This window comes from Falco biarmicus, chromosome 4 (genome assembly GCF_023638135.1).
Source record: "Falco biarmicus isolate bFalBia1 chromosome 4, bFalBia1.pri, whole genome shotgun sequence".
Classification (NCBI taxonomy): Eukaryota; Metazoa; Chordata; class Aves; order Falconiformes; family Falconidae; genus Falco; species Falco biarmicus.
In genome coordinates, this window is record NC_079291.1 from 105,827,553 (window position 1) to 105,847,980 (window position 20,428).

At 48.1% G+C, this 20,428-nt stretch overlaps 2 protein-coding genes across 3 annotated transcripts in view; one reads left to right on the forward strand and one right to left on the reverse strand.

Moving 5' to 3' along the window:
• GLYCTK (glycerate kinase) lies at positions 1-15,655 on the reverse strand. 2 transcript variants are annotated; one of them, XM_056334599.1, is made up of 6 exons: positions 15,564-15,655; positions 13,970-14,147; positions 6,455-6,850; positions 5,938-6,089; positions 3,933-4,108; positions 1-3,320 (listed from the first exon to the last, which is right to left on the reverse strand). In XM_056334599.1, exons 3-6 carry the CDS (start codon positions 6,739-6,741, stop codon positions 2,418-2,420), a joined length of 1,518 nt encoding a protein of 505 aa, XP_056190574.1. In that variant the 5' UTR covers positions 6,742-6,850; positions 13,970-14,147; positions 15,564-15,655; the 3' UTR covers positions 1-2,417. The 2 variants fall into 2 exon arrangements, with proteins under 2 accessions (XP_056190574.1, XP_056190573.1); XM_056334598.1 differs by lacking the exon at positions 15,564-15,655 and adding an exon at positions 14,887-15,414.
• Positions 15,597-20,428, forward strand: part of WDR82 (WD repeat domain 82) — a 19,569-nt gene continuing 14,737 nt past the window's right edge. The window contains exon 1 of the mRNA XM_056334603.1: positions 15,597-15,966. Within this exon, the coding sequence (XP_056190578.1) occupies positions 15,806-15,966 (161 nt within the window). The 5' untranslated portion in view covers positions 15,597-15,805. The remainder of the gene's footprint in view (positions 15,967-20,428) is intronic.

Consider the following 20,428-nt stretch of genomic DNA (forward strand, 5'->3'; position numbering starts at 1 on the left):
TTCTCTCCTCCCCAACACAAACTCTTTTTAATTGCTAGTGAAAAGCCACTGTTTAGAAAGCAAGGACACTGCTCAGGGTACATGTGGTAGGCATTTCCCAGGAGAAGGCAGCAAGCGCTAGACCAAGGTCTTCTGAATTTGACTGTGACACAGCACAGGCAGCAGCTCCAAGGACTAGCAGTGCTCAGCAATGTGGCAGGGCTGCAGGCAGAGCATAGGGGTACAGTGGACCTGCAGCTGTGTGCCCAGGCTGGCATGCCGGACCTGCTCCTGAAGATGGCAGTGACCCTTCTACCAGGCACCTGAGCCTGAAACCGGAGTCACTCTGGATTTCACTGGAGCAGAACTGGACAGGAAGCATTAACACCACTTTGGAGCCAGCTTTAGCCAGTTATTCTGGCTGCAGCCCGTACTTTTTGGCTGTATCGCTGTGTATGTTAGAGCCCCTGTGGTGCTGGCATGCCAGGCATGGAGGAGGTGACCTGCCAGTGACCTGCTGGCAACCTGCGGAAAAAAACTGCACAGCACAAAGCAGCTTCTCCTGTGCAACTGTCACCTGACATTACAGGGGCACAGCAAACTTTATAACGCTTGGCAGGTTTTCCCCAGCAGATCTCAAAGCTGTTTGCCAGCGTAAGCAAGTTCAGGCATGTTACAGAAGACCTTCAGACTCGGAGGACAAATGAGATGCATGGATGAGTTTAAACCACTGGGGTAAGACTTGAGGTTTTGAAATCCCTAGGCTTGTGCCTTGACACCATGCCTGGGCTGTGGCCCAGACAGGCCAGCTGCCAGCCTGGCATTGATACCAGGCCCCGTGACGGTCCTGCTGATATCCCTACTTGTTAGATATTGGCTTTGAAACGAAAGCAGGAGGTGTTGCATCCTCCTCAAAAATCCGCCCTCTGATCCATCTTGGAGCAGGCCGCAGAACGACTGTTCAGTGAGACACCACGACTCACGGTGTTGGCAGGACGGTGTATTTATGTCACGAGATGAGATCAGCCACACGGAGTAGGTCTGTCTGTCTGGAAAGAATCTGAGCCAAGCGTGTCCTATTAAATTAGAGCTGGATTTTTCAAAGGAGCTCAGTTCCCGCTTAGGCTCTGTAACAAACAGGCAGATATTCAAAAGGAGTCGGATGTTGTTGGGTCATACTGGCTGCTGAGCTGAAGTCCTTTGAATATGCAGCCAAAACCGTCATCGTGCCTGTTGCTACAGGCAGAGCCCTTCTGAAATCCAGCCCCACTGTGGCCTCCATGTCCTGGGAAACATGGCTCATCGCTGCTGTCCCACATATTGCACTGCAGTAGGTGACAAAACCATGATAACCACCTTATATATACAGGGGAGCAGCTCCCTGTCAAAGCACAGCTCTGGCAGCTTTGCCCTTTGATCAGCTCAGCAGCATGGGTCAGGAGAGCTGAGCGTGAAGGTTTCCTTGCCTTTTGTTCTGTGGAATTAGCAGAGTTAATCAGAGTGACAGCGACTTCTGCCTCAGCGCAGAAGAAAGGTCAGTGGCTCAGGCTGGATGCACGGCTGTTTTCTAGGCAGTTGGAAAACAACACTGTGAAAGCTCATGGCATACACACTGCTGGCACAAAGGCTCTCCCAACAGGTATCAGCGGGGAAGATGTCCCTGTGGAGGGAAGGAGGCTAGAAGAGGACTCCACTCAGCTGGCTTACCACTGCACCTCAGTTGTCTCCTTCCTTGTGCTGCACAGTGAAGGTGTACCACCCTCTGTGACACTGCACTGTTTTTGTGTCACATGTCCATTATCAAATGCTTCTCTCTGCCAACGTGCTCCTTAACCGCGCTGCTGGGTGTGCACCATGCTGGGCTGGGGGTCTCTGAGTTGCCCCAGGTACCTGGTGTGGGAGGAGCTGCCGGGCACTGCAGTGGCAGGTGGAGCGAGTGCTGGGTGTCCCCTTTCCCACTGTGTCCCCCTGCACCTCCGTGCCTCCAGCTGGGCAGGCCTTGCTATTGATTTTGCATCCTTCAGTTGCTGTAATGCACTTCTGTGAACATGCAAAAGCCCACTGCTGAGCTGCTCTGGAGCTGGGGGTGTGGAGGTGCATCAGCTGCAGTGAGGGCTCTCCCTGGCAGCCCTACTATGGTCTTGATCTCCCCACATCTTTTAACTATAGTTGAAGCAGTCACAGGAGTGGTGGCTCTCAGCAGAAGTGTTAAATCCGGCCTCTGTGTCTGTAATGTGACCTCTTACCTTCCTCTGATCCCAATTACAAGTGCTTGCTTTTGCTGTGAACATCCACTCATGTGTCTAATTAGTGGATTCTTTCTGTTAAAGATATTAGCACCCTCAACCGTAAGCCCTAATTTAAGCAGTTTACATTTGTCTGCCTTCATTTACCCCTGATCCTAATTAAATGTATCTGGATATCTTTGGAGGGAGCTCTCATGATCTCTTCATGGCTCTAATTAAAATGGCCTGGATGTCCATGACATTGGTGCCTGTCAAGCCTGTCACCAGGAGGTGATGCCCACCTTGGAACTGGCTGAAGAACGTATAGGAGTCGTTGTTGCGGAGAAAGGCCTCCACATCAAGGCCCTCCCGCAGCGCCTCAGCCACCATCTGTGGGCTGCAGAAGGCCCCTGCCGCCTCCGTTGGGCCATCCTGCCCGTCTGTTCCCGCGCTAAGGAAGACAATCTCACACCTCCCTGGGGGGCTGACTTCCATAGCCTGTGCCCTGTGCAGCCCCAGCCCCACGCGCAGGGCCAGCTCCTGGTTCCTCCCTCCCTTGCCACTTCCTTGAAGCTGAACTGTGGTTTCTCCGCCGGCCAGGATGCAGACTGGTCTTTCAGGCCCTAATCCTCGCAGGGTCTGTAGAAACTTAGCAAGGTTCAAACCCGGGATGGCTAGCTCTGCCGCCAGCTGCAGGAGATTCCCCCTCACCGCATCACTCAGGGGCCCTTCTCCGAGGCTGGCAAAGCCCAGGCAGACCAGCTGGATCAGCTGGCAGTAGAGCATGGCCATGCGGCCGACTTCCCCGCAGATTGCTGTGCTCAGGATCAGAGTGGCGTAGCCCAGGCCCTCGGCTTGGCGTTTGGCCTCATCTAAAGCCAGTGTATTTGACCCGATGATGATGTTGCAAACATGGGAGTAGTCTTCTGAAGCAGTGGGCTTGGTGGGAGAGCTGGACAGGACTGTTTCCACTGACTTGGGCAGGTTGTGCAGCAGATTGTATTTGGTGAGTATCTGAAGGCAATCCCGGACGCTGTGGGAGCTGGCAGCAGTGGGCCCACTTGCTATAATGTCCAGGGGGTCACCGATCACATCAGAAAGGATGAGGCTCACCACCTGCCAAAAAGAATGCCCACGGATTATTGTGGGAGGCAGAGACGAGTGACTGCACAGGAGCCCTGCCAGAAGTGCTGCTCTGAGTTTCGCTTGTGCCACCCCTATATCAGAGCAGATGAAAATGGGCAGATCTTGACCCATTTTTGTTTTATGGTCCCATGAGTGTCACCTTGCCCTTCCTGAACCCACAGATCTACAACGTCCTTTGATGCTGGACCATCACACTGGAAGATGTAACTCATGACGCTGCACTTGTCAGGCTGATAACCTAGTGTAAGTTCAGTGATGGCGTGCCCTGAGAACAGCCCCCAGGGGACCCAGCCTTGAAAGCACTGTGGTGGAGCACCAGCACATTGGAGGTGCCTGCTGGGTGAGGGCTGGGGTCTGCTGAGACTGGTGTGATGGCACAGCCAACATTTGCGGAGTCTGGATTCCCCTTTTTCCACCTCTGTATCCCTGAGAGTTTGGGTCCTCAGTGAAATCTGAGCCACAGTGTGCAAAGGTTGTTCACTCAGTAAGGAGAAAACCCCTGCAAGCAGGTCAGTTGATTAAACCCCTATTTTGAGAGCAGGTGGGTGATCTGTGGGAAAGCAGGGGCTTCCTTTTAGTTACCTGTGCGGGATGTGCGAGTCGGGCCAGCCCTCCACCCTTCAGCAAGGACAGAGTCTTCCGGACAATATTCAGCTCCCGTATGTCAGCTCCTTGGGAAGCCAGCATCTTTGTGAGTTTCTCCTTCTCTTCGAGGAGGATGGGAGGGATGGGAGCAGGCAGTAGGGCAGATCCACCCCCTAGGATGCAGAAGAGATGGCAAGAAAAGGAAAACAGAAGTAAAGCAAGGCTGTTCTACATATAAGCCTTTCCTCTTCCCTCACCAGGCAGAGGTGATTGGGGAACTATGCTAACATCTCTGGAGAATTCGTTCTTCGCCAATGGGTTTTTATCACTGCTGTCTTGCACTGTCTGCAGTCAGCTACACCTCACCCAGGAAGTGTAAAGCTCACCAGACCAGGGCACTGCATGCCTGCAATGTTGCAGGGATGAGACAGCAACTACTATCCCCACTGCGTCAGGCCACTCGTGTGTCATCACACTGAATTTCAAGGGCTACCTGGATGGGTGAGCAGCAAGCACGGCCTCCATGACTCGTACAGCAGTCAGCACTAAGCAGATAGAGACACAGCTTTGCTGGCTCCATTTATTCAGGACAGTGTACAAACACTAGCTATGGCTGCAGCAAGATCGGAAGCTGCTGAACTGTGCTCATCTAGGCTCAGGAGGAAAGGAAAGGGGGATGGAGTAATGCAAAGGAAAAAGCACACCCAGAGTCCAGGGTGATAGCTTCATTGATGGGAATCCTGTCTTATACAAGTGGGTACTGAAAATGCAGAAAAATCAGCAAGAAAAAAGGTTCTGACAGAAAAGTGGAATGGATGGCAAATACAGAGTAGAAAGCAGCAAGATCTGAGCAGAGAGTGAACATGCACAGAAGTATAGCTGAAAGCTACTGTCAAAAGGCAAAGCCTGCTCAGAGGTTTGAGACAAATCAGCATCAATAAAACATGATGAGCAAGAAAAACAAATGCAAATGCCTGTGTTTCAGTCAATAGCCAGGGATCTAGCTGAGAGGCAGGAGCAGTTGGGGACCGGCTGCTGTGTGGGAGTGCACATGCATAGGGAGTCACAGCCACGGGGAGATCCTGTACAGGCTTCCTGAAGGGCTGAGGAGTCTCTTGGAGATCCCCGTAGTCAAAGGACGGGAGGAAGCCCAGGGGAATCCCCAGCAAGTGCAGCTAGATTCCAGTTGCTTGGGTGTTTGCCTAGCGGCACTCTCCCTCTGCACCAGATCCAGCTTCAGCATCCACAGAACAATCACTGAGCAGAGGAGATCAAGGGTTTTCTACTGAGCTGCTCCAAGCCCCTGCATGCTTTTGCCCTGTGACAGCCGCCCACCCAGCTGAACTCAGGTTGGGGTGATGTCACTACATCCCTTCGATGCACACTACCCACCTTCCCTACACAACCTTGGGTCTGGGGAGAGCCCAGGGGCGAAGAAGCCAGGGCCTGGGGGTGTTCAGGGCTGACACTGCAAGGTGTGCAGCTGACTGTTGGAGCCTGGGGGCCTCTTTTCCACTGGCTGGGAAGCGGCAAAGCCCTGGCAAAGGTCCGTCCCAAATCTCAGCTTACAGACTCGCCCCCCTGCACAAATCTGGAGCATGCAAGTTCACCAGGTGCTTGCTTCTCCAAGGCTGCATGTCCAAATGTAAGGATGGGGCAGGAAAAAAGCGTCTCCTTGCCAAGAGGTGGGAGCAGCTGGCAGGCTGTGGCCAGAGGTGCCATCTCACAGTGGTGGCACAACTGCAGGATCCAGCCTGCGCAGCTCAGCCTCTCCCCAGGGCTGGGAGGCAGCGTATCCACTGCAGCAGCAGACAGCCCTGTGCCCCACCCTGGTGAATCCCTGGAGAAAGGCTGACAGGAGAAGGGAGAGGAAAAATCAGAGGTCCAAGTGTCAGTGGTGAAAGGGCCAGCACAGCACAGCGCTCCCCTGCTGCACAGCCATGGGTGGGCAGGCAGCTGGAGGGTCCTCAGTAGAGCCCATTCCCTGGGATCCCCACACTACCGGAGATGAGCACAAGGAGCAGGTCATCTGCAGTCAGACCCTCAGCCAGCTCCTGGATGGCAACTGCTCCCTTCAGAGCCGCTGGGTCCGGGAGGTTGTTCTTGGCACCTTCGATGACCTGGATTTTGCTGTGTGGCTTCAGCAGCATCTCCCTGGTGAGGTAAGAGAAGCAATCACACCACTGACATGAACACAGGCAGCCAGACTGTCTGTCACTCAGCAGGGAAATGGGCCTGGTGCACCAGAGACACACAGCAAGTGACCAGGACAGGGAGGTAGCCTTTGCTGAGTGTCTCTTCCCCAGGGCTGAGAAGAGAGCGCATCCAGCACAAGAGATGGGCTGTGTTGCTGGTGTCACTGGGATGTGATGGTGGTTGAAGACCAGGGTGGTGTGGTGGATGGGGTGGGCATCAGAATGAGAGCAGTGGGAAAGGACTGAAGGGGTTCACAGCAACACCCACAGAGGACAAATCTGGCAGCCTACCCAGCCAAACTGTCCAGACACACTCCCCCTTACCGCATTCCTGCTCGCTGAAGGCTCTCCTGGATGCCTAGCGGCACATTGATGATCCCCCGAACAAGGTGGTCTCCCAGGATCTCTTCTGCTGCTGCAGCCATCCCCAGCACAGCTTTGCCAAAACCCACCAGGTACAGGTCCCTCTTCACTGGAAAGGCCTGGCCTTTCACCAGCAGTTGAGGGCACCCATCTCCCTGGAGCTTCACAGCTCTCTGCAGCATCAGAGCTGGCTGGACAGTGCCCACCGCGCTGCGGAAGAGGAACAGTGCGTGCTCACGGAGGGACATGCTGCACAGGGTGGCCAGGCTGAGTCAGGCTGCTTGGTGGGGTGGGCTTGTACACACTCTGCCAACACTGGCAAGGCCTTGAGAGCTGGGGCAGCTGGCACCCTCCAAACTGCAAGGGAAAGTGAACATTTTCACTAGTAGAAGAGACAGGGCTGTCACAGAAAGAGCAGGGAGGGCAAAACATGAACCATGGAGCTCTAGCTCCTGTTTCCTCTAGATTAAGGTGCCATATCAACAGCATTTTCAAACTTCTCCCTAGGCAGGAGGGAGGGAAGGGCAGTGTCACATTCAAACCACCTGTCAGCTTGTGGTTCCCCTGCAATCCCACCACCTCCTGCAGGGGAGGAGAGCCCTGCCAGCCAGTTTCTTCCCTGTGGATTTGCCACTGGCAAGCCATCATTTCTATTTGCTCAGCATTTGACATCTTTCCAAACTGTGGAAGCTGCTCTCTGTCCTGGAGAGAGCAGGGCGTCTGGGTGGAACAGCTTTTCACTACATTAACTTCCTTCCTCGTGCTAGCCAAATGCTGATCTCATTCTCTGGCTGCGCATTGCCCCATGTGTCCCTGCAGCATCAGGCACAGACTTAGGAGAGACAACAAGCTTGCTGGCTGCCTGATCCCTTGCTCCTGGTGGCCACAGAGAGACCAGTAATGAGGTTTCCCCACCAAAGAGCAAATTAACAGAAGGTTTCATTTGCCTTTATTTTTTAATTCTCTCATTATCCATTAAAATCACATTTAGAGCCCAAATAAGACTTCAGATCCAGGCAACGTTGCCAGCTGTGTCTGTGAAAGCCCATTTGAGCTAGTCTCCACTGAGTATTAGCATTATATGCCACAGATCTGCATGGGGACCAAAAGATTTCAACTGCTCAAGGGCAGACACTTGTCTTGACAGAGGAAAGGCAGCCCCTGCCAACACACATGCATCTATTCCCTCCCAGCATTCCTCCTTCCTTCTGTTAACTGGCAGCAAGCTCACTGCTGGTTTCTCAGGATCAAAGATCCTTGTGATCTGCATCTCTCCTGCTCATGGCAATTATGGTGCAGGCAATTAAGGCAGGGTGCCAGGAGGCTGAAGCAGCCTGGGCAACACACTTGATCACAGACCCATTCAAACTACCTGAGAGAGTTAATTCTCTCTCTAGTAAATGGATGTGTTTCAGTGCAAGGCCAATGGACAGCTTCTTCTGGGACAGCTCACAAGTCCAGAGGTCTCGCTATCCTAACACTCCCATAGCACTGCAAGGTGTTAATCATTAAACCAGACAAGCTTTCCAACAGCTCCTCTGGGTCTAAATCTGCCTCATTTTGCTGAAAGGACCCAAAGGCTCTGTGAAAACCTTCTCACACAATGAAACTTGGGCACACTCTGAGATCTATTGGACAAGGAACCTGCAGGTAAAACTATATGGAGAATCATACAGCCAGAGAAAAAACATCCAAGAATCATTTAAGTTGGAAAAGACCCTTAAGATCATCAAGTCCAACTGTAAATGTTTCAATACTTAGGAGAAACAGATTTTAAAGGCAAAACGCAAGGCAGATAAACTACTTATCTATACTCTCTTTAGATACTGGTCAGAAGGACTGGCTTTTCAATCATGAGGAGAAAGAAGGATAAAAGACAGCGTGTTCTGACCACTTTGTTACTAGACTCTTAACTTCATGGCAGCTGATGCTACCAGCAGTTTAAACCACTGAGCCTCAGCCCTCTTGTAATGAGGGTCAGAGTAACCATGCTAACACCAGTGAATTCCTGTGTCTCAGGAACTGAGATTAGCATCTTGGTTCCCAGCAGGTCTCTGACTCACCTGGTAGCACAGCGCAATCAGAGGAAGGTGTTAGAAAAGAGAGGTACATCCTGCCCCAGGTCACCTCATCTGAGCTTCGATACAGGGTTTGCAGAAGTGGTTGGCAAAAAAGGCTTAAATGGAGCCAGGGGAGTTTACGAAAATAAAGCCCCAAAGCCTTTAACAGGCTGTATCTCTGCCTGGATGTTTCTATGCACGGCTGACCCTGAAGACCAGGGGAATTGAGCACAACCAGACCCGCAACTGCGGCTCCTGTCACACGTGCCCTCCCAGAGGTTCCATTCAGCTCCAACTCCAGACACGACACAGCAGGCGCAAGTTGTTTAAAAGCAATCCTCTCCTACTGGAGCTGAAAAAAATAAATGCCAGCTTAATTCATCTGGCACTTGTGTACATACTGCTAATGCTTGCTCTGGAAAGCATTTCACTACAATAGCAGGCATGTAATCTGTTTTCTGCACTCTGAACTCAGATTGTATTTTAACCATCAAGGCCTGATCCAGAGTCTGTTAAGTCAGCACGCATCTTTCCATTGCTTCTACGGATTTTAGGGCACGCCGCCTGACACTGATCTCAGCGCACAGGTGTAAGTGCAGAGTAAATCCAGTGTAAAAACCCCTTGCAGTCAGAGGTTATCCAACTTTACACCAATGCAACAGAGAGCTGGATTTGGCACAGACCCATGAGCTTCGGAGCTCTTGGTGTGTAACTCTGCTCCTTGTCAGCTCTCATTAGACACGCAGGCTCACTGGAGGCTCCCCTTGGAATGAGGGTGCTGCTAATGATGCCACAAATCCATTTTTATGTAATTTATTTATACAGTCTCAGGCACTGGGTACTAAATGTCATCAGGGAACAGCTATAAATCAGTGCTATGCGATCCATGGTAGATATTAAAAAAAAAATAAAACTCCTACTCATTTTACTAGGGCTTTAAAAACAAGATCAAGAGAACTGAACGTCACCCCACACCAAAGCATAGGCAGCCTTGGAAAGAAAAATAATCCACATGGCAGCTCTCAGACTGCTCCGTGGATGGTGGGTCTAGAAATGATGTAATTGCCAGTTAGCTGCTGTGTATTGCATGTGGGGAAATTACATCCTCACAATCCTGCATTTTCCTCTTCCCACTGCTGGCTGGGAGGAATCTGGGCTGGAAGAAGGGGCTGATATTGTGACTCATTGCTTCACGCACTAATCTTTGTTCCCCAGTTTCTCAGGGAAATCAGATAGGGATGAACGAGCCCTCTTCTATCTATATGGATATAGGGTGACATGTTACAGGCACTAGCGGGGCTTGGGTTTTATACCTTCCCTTTGTCCCTGGTCAGGATAATTTGGAGTTGGGGTATAGTCTTTTGAAATTTTTTCTAGAAATTTGCACAAAGTTTAGGAGGAAAATGCTAAGAATTGCCTGTTCCAAAGAGAGCAGGAGGGTTGTAAGGGGTTTAGATTAATCCTCTTTAAATTAAATCTTCCCCAGCTTTCATTGATGAATAATGTTCACCATCTACATACTTGTTTGCGTGCGTTACCATCTTAAGTTCTTTCTTCATAGAGCTCTTCCTAAGCCTGCAGAAATTTCCATTGTTAACTCTCACAACAAAAAGCAGCAAAAACCCAGTTCCTCATTTTCACTTTCTCTGGGAAAGAGGGAGGAAGAGGAGCTGGACTATGATAAAATATGGGCAAAGCGCTTATTCACATTACCTTTCATTAACTTTTTAATTAAAGCAATTCTGCAGGCAAGGAGCCAAAGTCAGAGGGAGACAGAAACAATCCAGCACTAGGGGCAGAAATGTGGTAAGCTGCCAGGTAAATTAGATGGTGGCATGAGACCAAAAGCGTGGACGCAGGGGGGCAGAGTCTGAGCCATAATTTGGGAGTCACACTGGGGAAGAAAACAGTGAACAAATGAGCTGGCCATGCCCATGCAATGAGAAAAATGAGCCAGCACCTTGCTCCATGGCAGGTACTTGAAAACCAGAAAAATATTCCCTTCTAGGGGCCAGTCTGCCATCGCTGGGCAAAGCTGAGCTATTCCAGGTGCTGTAGTTGGAGGGTTGTTCAAGGCTTTGCATCACGGGCTTGTGGTTTTCTTGAAGTTGGGGCAATTGGGCTTGGTGCAGGCCAACCCAATCACACATCCCAAGCATTTCAGGTGCTGCAAGATCAGAGGATGCTGTATATTAATGCTCCAGGATGTCTAATTTAACTGAGAACTTCAGGAGTCTATGTTAGTTTATTTTTAATGTCATCGGGTCTTGTCTGGATTTCCCCTAGTGTGGCAGTGATTGGTGGCTGGCCCACCGTGTACAGGGTCAACTCCAAAACCCCTGAGGGGCTTGGAAAATATTTGAGATGGCACTGGATCAAACCCCAATTGTTTGAGGATAATTTTGAGCTCGGGCTCTAACAGATTACATCTTTGTTACAGCAGTAAACCACCAGACACAGCAAGTTTTAGCAGTGTCTCTTGCTACTCGTTTTTCTTGCTGCATGACTTTCTTCTGGCCTCTTGGTACGTAAATTACCGTTAGATTCACCAACGCTTACCGCTTCCATTTTTTATGCATTATCACGGGAGTTTACCTATGAAATACAACAGAGCAGAGATTTTACTGCCTTAAACTCCCATGTTCCCACTTATGGACACATCTTTTCTATCATTTGATATATCAACTTTAATTTGCCTGGTAAGCCCTGCATAAACTCAAACTTGCTGCTCCAGATGGTCCCAAAAGCATTACAAGAAAATTTTCCAGGAGATGCACTAAGCCCAGGAGGAAAACAAAGTGGTGAAGGTTTGTTCCAAGTGACTATTCTGGGAGGATTAGACGGGGGATTTTTCAAGACTAATCTCTTTAAATGAAAATTTCAGAATTTGATTAATTTTTTTAATCTGCACATGGATTTGCATAAAATTACCACACTGCCTCATTCACATTTTGTAAAAAAGAAAATGTCTGTGGCTGGGATGGACTGGTCAGCTGTGAAGGGTCCACTACACAAGTGGGCGTGCAGGGACAGGGTGAAAGGTCCTTTTACTCCCACTCACTGTGGCGCTCCTGCATTCATAACTGGGAAAGAGGGTGATGGTGGACAGAAGCAGTATGGTGAGACCACAGAGCTGTAGAGAGGGTTTGCTAGGTGTGTAAGGGAGAAAGTAGGATGGAGTCTGAATATCTTTGCTTCAAGAATATGCTGAGCTCTGGGAAACCCAGGAGTCCTAATTTCCAATACATGGCTTTCTATATGTTTCTTGGAAAAGAAATATGTTGCTCTCATGACTGATTTACTCACCAGGAAAGTGTCAACATGGTCTCTTTGCCTTTGATGGGGAATGTAGCCTAAGGCCAAATACAGGGAAGCTAAGTGTTCTGTTCAGCATTTTATATATATATAGATCAGTATCATTAGTAAAAAAATTAACTGGATTTGACATATGCATCTTACTAGTTTTTCTAGGTCACACACCCTTCACTCTCTATCTACCTTTTGGAAATGATGTTCCCATGTGCTGGGGATTGCAGGGAAGAAAAAATTTTCACTAAAAAATCATTCTGTAGCTCAACGCAGAAAAGTACTACCCTGAAGCCAAGTTCATGCCAAGTCTACTTCCTTTCATGCTGTAATTTCTCAAACTCCCTATTTTGAGTCAACTTGCAATCAAAGTTGAGAGTCATTTAAAATACAGGGAAGGATCACAGTATTCTAGAGAAGATGAAAAGTTGCCAGCCTTGAGGACTGGAATAATAGAAAGGGGTCGAAATTCAGTACTGCAAAATACAAGGTCATGATCTTCGGGATTAATAGCAAAAAATTATGAGGTCCTCAGTTGGAAACAGCATAAGAGGAGAAAGAGCCAGGAATATTAATCAGTCACAGGATGAGAATTACAGCTGCCCTCTAGGCTGAGACAAGAAGCTATGGGGAAAGCAGAAAGCAGCAGATGTAATCTACCTTGACTTTAGTGAGGTTTTTGACACAATTCTCATGGGCATGCTGAAGAAGTGTGGGCTGGGCAAACACAGTTAAGACTCGAAGGAAAACAGCTTGACCACTGGGCTCAGGGGGTAAAAATCAGTGGCTCAGGATTCACTTGACAGTGGTAATCAACAGGGAATCTGTTGGAGTTCATATCACCCCGTGGCTTCATTAGTGACCTGGAGAGTAGTGCAGAGTGCCTGATTTGGGGGAGTGCCAATAGAGTCACCTTCCAGAGGAACAGTCATAAACTCAAGGTCAGGGCCAACAGAAACTTCATGATGCTCAGCAAGATGTGTGAAGTTTTGCTGCTGGGGCAGGATCCCCATGCATCAGCATGGCCTGGGAACCAAGTGGTGCAACCAACTAAGGAGCAACTTAATAACAGCTACAACTACTTGAAGGGTGATTATAAGGACAGTGGAGATGAACCCTTCTTGGTAGCGGCAGAAAGGAGCAATGGCCACAAGTTGCAGGTCAGGACGTTTGTGTTGGACATTAGCAAAAAGCTGTTTATTGAGAGGGTTGCATAGCACTGGATCAGGCCACTCAAAAAAGCTGTGGTCTCCGTGCTAGGTGGTTTTCAGGATTTCACTAGACAAAGCCATGGCCAAGCCGATCTTGTGGTGGTGCTGGTCCTGCGCTGAGCAGAAGGGTGGAGCAGGCAGCTCCAGAGGTCCCTTCTCCCTACACTCCTGTGATTCTGTGTTGTAAGAGCAGGAACAGTGTTCGATGCTCCGGAGCATCACGCTTAGTTTCAAGAGCCCATAAAGAGATGCCAAGTTGCAGGATACAAGTCCTCCACACAAGCCTCCAGACATAACTGTTACCCACCGAGAATCATCACTCCCAGCAGAGTCCAACAGAAATATATTCACTTGACCTGTGTCATTTCCAGAAGCATCTCTCTGAAATTCACTCAACCCATCTGAGCAAGCACAGGTCCGTCTGTATTGTGCAGGTTATGGTGGTATCCACTATAGAAATGCATAGGACGACTGACTGCATTTGATCAATATTACTCAAGCAGGAATTAAACATTTTTTCCATTAACTAGGGGCATTATCCGTAATTCCTACTTAATGTGACACTTTGCTAGGAGGTCCAATTATCCTGCCAGATAAATTCCAGTTTGGTATAAACTGACAAACTGAGTTCCAATGATTAGGAAGAAAGGCAGAAGAAAGAATAAAAAGGGAGTGACAAAATATCAAATCAACAACCCACGGTGTTATACAACTCTAAAACTTAGCTAAGTACTGTAGGTGTTTTGAAGTAAATTGTCTTATGATGGTATTGGTGAGTCACCTTCAGGGCCCAGATGAGATAATCCAAGCTTTGATCATGCAATTTACAGTATGCAAGAGGCTCATGCTTCTCTAAAATCTCTCATCATATTAAAAATCAGTGGTAGGTTTGAACTGACCTGCAATGGGATAGCTGACCCTGAGACTCTCAGAAGTAAGGAAGGCGTCTTTTGTTGAGTCTCCTTAAGAGTCTGGTGTGAAAATCTGGTCTCCGTTTCAAAGTAAAAATCGATGAATCATTCCAATGAGGCAGTCCCATCACAGCATGGAAGGGTGAATCGGATTAGATGTCTAAACCTGTAATGGTGAACTCTGGTAAGCAAACAGTAAGAGCAAGTAATCTGAGAAAAAAACTTTTGTTCAACTAAATCATATACACATATAATTAACAATACATACACAATAATTAAACATGTTTCAATGACATGGAAGCAGACCTTTGACAATAGTTCCCAGACTTACTGTTGTTTGACCACATGAGGGCAATAGTATTCTAAAAGCAAAATCAAGCTGTTGCCGAGACTATGAATGGAAAAGGCAACCAACATTCATGAAGGCATTTTTTTCCCCCTTCTTTTGATTCTGAGTTTCTAGGGGACTGAAATGAAAATAGATCTGGTGTTCTTCTAAAATTAAAATAGTGTGGTGCTATTTTAAATAGCTGTTTTAAAATTAAAATAGCAGGTCCTACTATACTCCAGAAATAACTTTTTAAGGTAAGAGATGAACAAAAACATGAACTCAGAGCCTGACATCAAGATTCCCGACGGGAAAAAGTAACAGTTCCAGGGTGTCTGTGTTGGAACTTCAGAAGCCAAGGCGTCTTTCTCAAAGGTGAAACGTGTGCTGCTCATCTTTTACATCTCATGTGGTGTAAAGCCGCAATACTGCTTGGAGGCCAGGTTTTAGAATAAAAAATACTGGGAAATTAAAAAAGCCTCATAATTGAACTTAAAGTAGGGGAGAAAGGAATGAGAAAGCGATCGCTGTGTATAGGAGGGGGACCTAACCCTGGCCTTGCAGTGGGTGCAGATACCTGCGGGAAAGGCCTCCCGCCGCTGAGGAGCTGGTTCTGCGACGGACAGGGCCGATGGCCTGGGGGGGGAGCTCCCCGCCATGTCTCTGCGGTTCCCTACGGCCCAACTGGGAGATCGGCGTAGGCCAAGAGCCCCACGAACGCCGCTTGCTGGCCAGTTACCGCGGAAAACGCGGAGAAATACGTTAAATCCCGCACCGGGCACATTCTGCGCAGCGTAAAGCCCGCCGGGGGGTGGCTGAACGCGGCCGCAGCGCGCAGGCCCGGCGGCGGGAGCGCGGCTTCACCCCACGTCCCTCCAGCCACGCGACGCCGGAAGTGACGCCCGCCAGCGGCGCGAAGCCGTTGCCCGCTTACGGGATGACGTCATGCCCCTCACCCTGACTCCCTCCCGTCACAGCGAGGCACGGGTGGGTGAGCGGTGACGGCTCAGCCTCGCCGCGGCCTCCCGACCCTACCCTGGGTCGCCCCTTCCTACCCGGGACCCCGCGGGGGCAAAGCTGGGCTCCCTGCCACACTCAACATGGCGGCCGGGTACCTCCCGCTGAGCCCCGCCCCCCATCCCGGCAGGCCTTGCGCGCGCGCCCGCCCCCGCCCAGCAGCCCCAACGCCCCGCCGCGGCCGAGCGCGCGCCCCCCCTTCCCCCTTCCCAGGGTGCCCCGCGCGCCGCCCCCTACCGTTCCCGGAGCAGCAAGATGGCGGACACAATGAGGAGGAGCCGCCTCTCCGCGGCCTGAGCGGGCCGAACTGAGCCAGAGGGCGCCGCCCGCCCCGGCCCGCCGCCCCTCCCTGTTCTCTGCCGATCCCCGCCGCCCCGCGAGGCCCTGCCCGTCCGCTCCTGCCGCCGCCCGGAGCCCCGCCCGGCTCACCTCAGCGCCGCCGCCGCCCTCGGCGCGGCCCGGCCTGGCCCGGCGGCGGGATGAAGCTGACGGACAACGTGCTGCGGAGCTTCCGCGTGGCTAAAGTCTTCCGCGAGAACTCGGACAAGATCAACTGCTTCGACTTCAGCCCCAACGGCGAGACCGTCATCTCCAGCAGTGACGACGACTCCATCGTTCTCTATGACTGCCAGGAGGGCAAGTGAGTGGAGTGATCCGGCCCGGCCCGCGCCTCAGCCGCCCCGGGGTGGGGGTCCCTGCCTTCGACAGGGCTGGGGGAGCTTCTGGGGCGGGGGGGGCTGTCAGGAACGCTGCCGTGGCCGCTGCCTGTTGCGGCGTTTCGGGAAGAAGCTGTGCCCGGCTTCTCACCGGTGCAGCTGCACTGAGGAGGTGGCAGGTCTGGCAAGCTTTAGCTTTGCATTTGTTATTTTTTAGCGTAGGCTTGTAAGTGGAACTGCAACGGTGTCTGACGCGGCGGGAGGGGATTATAAACGGTTAAATTGGGGCGCAGAGATAGGAGCAGCATGGTTTTGTTTGCACCACGGGTGTCTGTCCTTGTTAGGTCAGGTAGGCTGGAGCCAGCGATGGTGATTTCCCAACTGTAAGAGAGCTCACTGTTTTGAGAACTAAGGAGTTGTTAAGCTTAAGGGTTGAGTCTGGTCACATTTCTGGGCTCTGGGTTGTTACAGATACGTAAACGGACTTCTCGAGCTCCTCTGGGCCTAAGTCTTGCTAATTAAAACTGGAGTAATTGCTGTGAGCAGTGTACAGATTATCCATTTTAAACAACCTAATTTGAGTGTGACTTCTTGGATGAATGCTTTAAGCCAAAAGGTGGTGTGGTGTGTGTTTACTATAACTTCTGAAACCTCCATGGTGTTTTCTGTAAAACCTAGTTCCTAAGTGGCATCTGGGAACGTTGCACATAAATGTGGTCCTCTGTGCTTTGAATACTTTTCTCTAGTTGTGTTTCTATCTGTAAAGCATAGCTAAGATACATGTGTGATTTACATGTGTCTTCAAATGTTGCCATAATTTATATTTATCAAGGTGTTTATTGATTTCTGTTACTTAAGGGTAATCAGTTAAGGGGCGGGGGTGTTTCTCACTTAGCAGAGTTGACCAGTTTATCTTCTTCCATTGATCATATGATGCTCATCCAGTTTTATGGAGAAAACCCCGGAAATTTGCACAGCACTTGAGATACAGTGCTCTTGTTCAAAGGATAAAAATGGGTGAATAAGACCACCAGTAACACTTGCGGTTGATGTCTTGAAACATGCAAAAGGCATTTGTATTCTATGAAAGCTGGAACAAATTGTGTCAAATCACGTCATTATTCCATTAGAATCTTTCTCAGTTGGTAAGAACTGAACACTGGGCTGCTTTAAATTCTTTTGAAATTTAAGTTTTAGTTTTCATGTGTTTCTTGGTGTAGACATGTAATTCTGAGGTGAAGTGATTTTTATTTCATGAAGTCAAGACTAGTAAGCATCACATATGTACAGAAAGTGAAAGAAAATTGGACCTGTGTGTTGTAGGGGAGACAATAAAAAGGACAGGGTAATGCAGGAATGAAAAATATCTATTTAAGGAGTACCAGGAGGTAGATGTGTCAGCGTTGTGTATATTTTCTAGTAAACCAGGTATTCCTAATTCTCCTGCTTTTTCAAGCAGACCAAGACATCATACTTACTGTGTTTGAAAGATTGCATACTGCGTGTTCTTTTAACCAGAGAAGTTCTCTTATACTGGTTATTATCTGTTATTTTACAGTTCTTTTTTTTGCTTGCTTTACACGTTAAAATTTTTGGTGTTCCCTGTCTGACAAGAGCGAGTTCTTATTTGAAATTATTTCATTTTTGTTTATGTAAGAATACGTAACTTTATATGTGTGGTGTCTGCCGTGGATAGCATTCTAGATCCTACTTACGTACAATAGTAGAAGGGCTGTGATGTTAATGCAGGTGGTATTGATTGCTCTTCCCCCTTCAAACTTGTAAAGAATAGTTTGATGGGTTGGGAGGCATTTAGTCCTTTCATCCCTATCTCCATCTAGTCCTAATGTGTGCTTTACAGGCAGTGGGTTTGCTTTAATTAACTTAAATGTAGAGGATCGATGGTTGTCTACTGCAGTGCTACAGGGCAATGAGAGTAGTTTCGTCAAGGTTACCGCTGTTTCAGGATACATTTCTCCAGTGGTTATACAATTAATTTGAGTTTTTCATGTACTGTCAATAGACTTAGAAGTGTAACTGCGATGTTTGGAGGTACCTAGGGATGCAGAACACTTTCTGTCACCCTGGAAAGTTTTTATCTGTGAATTACTTTGTCACTAGAGATTAATGTGGAGATGAAAATCAAATCTGTGAATGATTGTTGTTGTGACATGGTGGAATTTGGCAGTTTCAGGCCTATAGTATTGGTTGTTGGTTTTTTTTCTTAAACCACAATTTTAAGGGCCTGGAACTGTCACCTTCTTGTATATGTCAGGAGGAAACATCCTGCTTGCTGAGTTTCAGTGTAAGATCCTCTGCCTCATCAAATGGCCTGAATGTTAGAACTTTTCCCATGTAAAAGTGGCAAAATTTGGGCTTTTTTCCCCCCCTTGTTAATGAGGAGTTCTGCTGGTAGAATTAAAATGCATCTGTGTGTTTAGGTACACACTCACCTAATTTGATTTGTTTGCCATACTTAAATGAGCGATAGAGCTATGAGAATTGTTACCAGTATGACTAAGCCCCATCTCAGTGAACTTCAGTTTCTGTAAGCGTCAGGACGGTTTAAACAGTGATGTGTAGCCAGGGGCCGACAGGACAAGATTACCTCTGTGAACTGATTCCCTTATCTATTTTCTGAGCTTTGGCAACCAGCTTGAAAAATTTGTCCTGCTTCTTCATGAGCATCCAGTAATTCTGGACCTGAGATTCCACCTATATTTCAAAAAGTGTAAACAACTACATTCATGTTATTTTTTTTATACCCATTTGCATCACCAAATACCTCCACAATAGGCTGGCTCAGAAGCATAACCAAGAGTCTTACCTGTGTGCCTGTTGGGGCTTAAGAATGAACTCTGGAAACCTTTAGAATCGAGTTGTGGCTGGGAACAGGAAGGCTTGTGGCTGCAAGTTTATAACCCTGGTATGATATAATGGTGGCCTAGCAAAAGTTTAGTTTGTATTTTAGTATGTTTCAATTGTGTATTATTTATACAAATTTATACAAATAAAGAGGTGAGAGGTCTGGACTCCTGCTTAGCTGTGGTGTTTACTAGATGTATCAGCCTGGTTTTGGATGATGGTTTTACCTGCAGTAGTAGTGATTTGAACCAATGCACAGATACTATTACAAACCTCGCCCATTTTGTCTCATCTTTATAGCAGATTTGGCTGCGATCTCATAAAGTATTTTTCTTTTGCGATACTGCTTGATTTGCAAGTAGGCTGGATAGATTAACCTTTTAGCTTGGAATTATGTTTAATGATTGTGATTTGTTTAAAAAAATATGTAAAAGCTTTGTTTTCTTGTTTCTGTTTTTAAATAGTCAGTTGGGAACAGGCAGGCAGTCTTGTGTGAAGTGACTGCTTCTGCTTGTATTGGCTTACATGAAAACTTCATCTTTCTTAAAACTCAGAAGTACTTTCATTCTTTTTGGTAAACGTGCTTTTGTCCATCTGTTGATTTTTATTTTCTCTGTGTATATTCTTTACTGTATATTAATTTATTCTGGATAGAGCTTCTAAGCTTTAAACTTTTCATAGGTATGGAAGAGCCAGACTAGGCATGAGAGCCTTGGCATGTTTTGAGGTTGGTGGGGGGTTTTTTTCAGTGTGATTTTTTTTTTTCAATTTGGTTAGCAGCATAGCTGAGGGAACTGCAGAGAGCAGTATAGGAAAGTATTTCAGGCATAACGTTACCGAATTTTGGTGTCTAAATTTACATTTGGTGTGTTGTTTTCAATTTGTAGCATGTTTGCACCTGAAAATTGATTTTAAAATCTACTGAAGGAACTGAGGAGGAATCTGTTGAGGTTTGGTCCAAGTGTATAGGTGGTGTATGGGTTTTAATTACACTTCCTGTATTAGCTTTCAGTTAATGGAAGCTTGTCCCCAGCAAGTCCGTTTGAAGTCAGAACCCTATGGCTTCTGCTGTTTGAGAATTAATCTTTAAGAATGAATATCTGGTTTTGTTCTGATATGAACTCATGCTCCTATTTGGGTGTGTCAATTTGAGGCCAATGAAAACAAGGAAACTGATAAAACTTTTCTTTTGGCAGCAGTATTGGTTTAAACCATTCCTGCTGTTTGTTTCCATTCCCATGCTGTTGCCTTTGGTTTGTGTTGGTAAAATATTTTGTGGGCCTGTGTAATTACTGGAGTTATGAAGTTCTGGATTAAAAATAACTCCCGGAAGAGACTGTATTATTTCTGGTGTTGATCAGTACCCCAGTTGGTTGACTGCCCAACTTTGAAACCTCTGTGTGCTACCTCAGTTGAGGAAGAAAAGGGAGGAGGGTAGTGGAGACCTTGCACTGCTTAAACAGATGCTGCTGCTGCAAGGCAACACCTACTAACCAGCTACTTCCAAGTTTACTTTGCAATTTAAATTTCTAGTACTACAGTACATCACTTGCTTACCAGACCCCTAAAAATCTAGTTCTG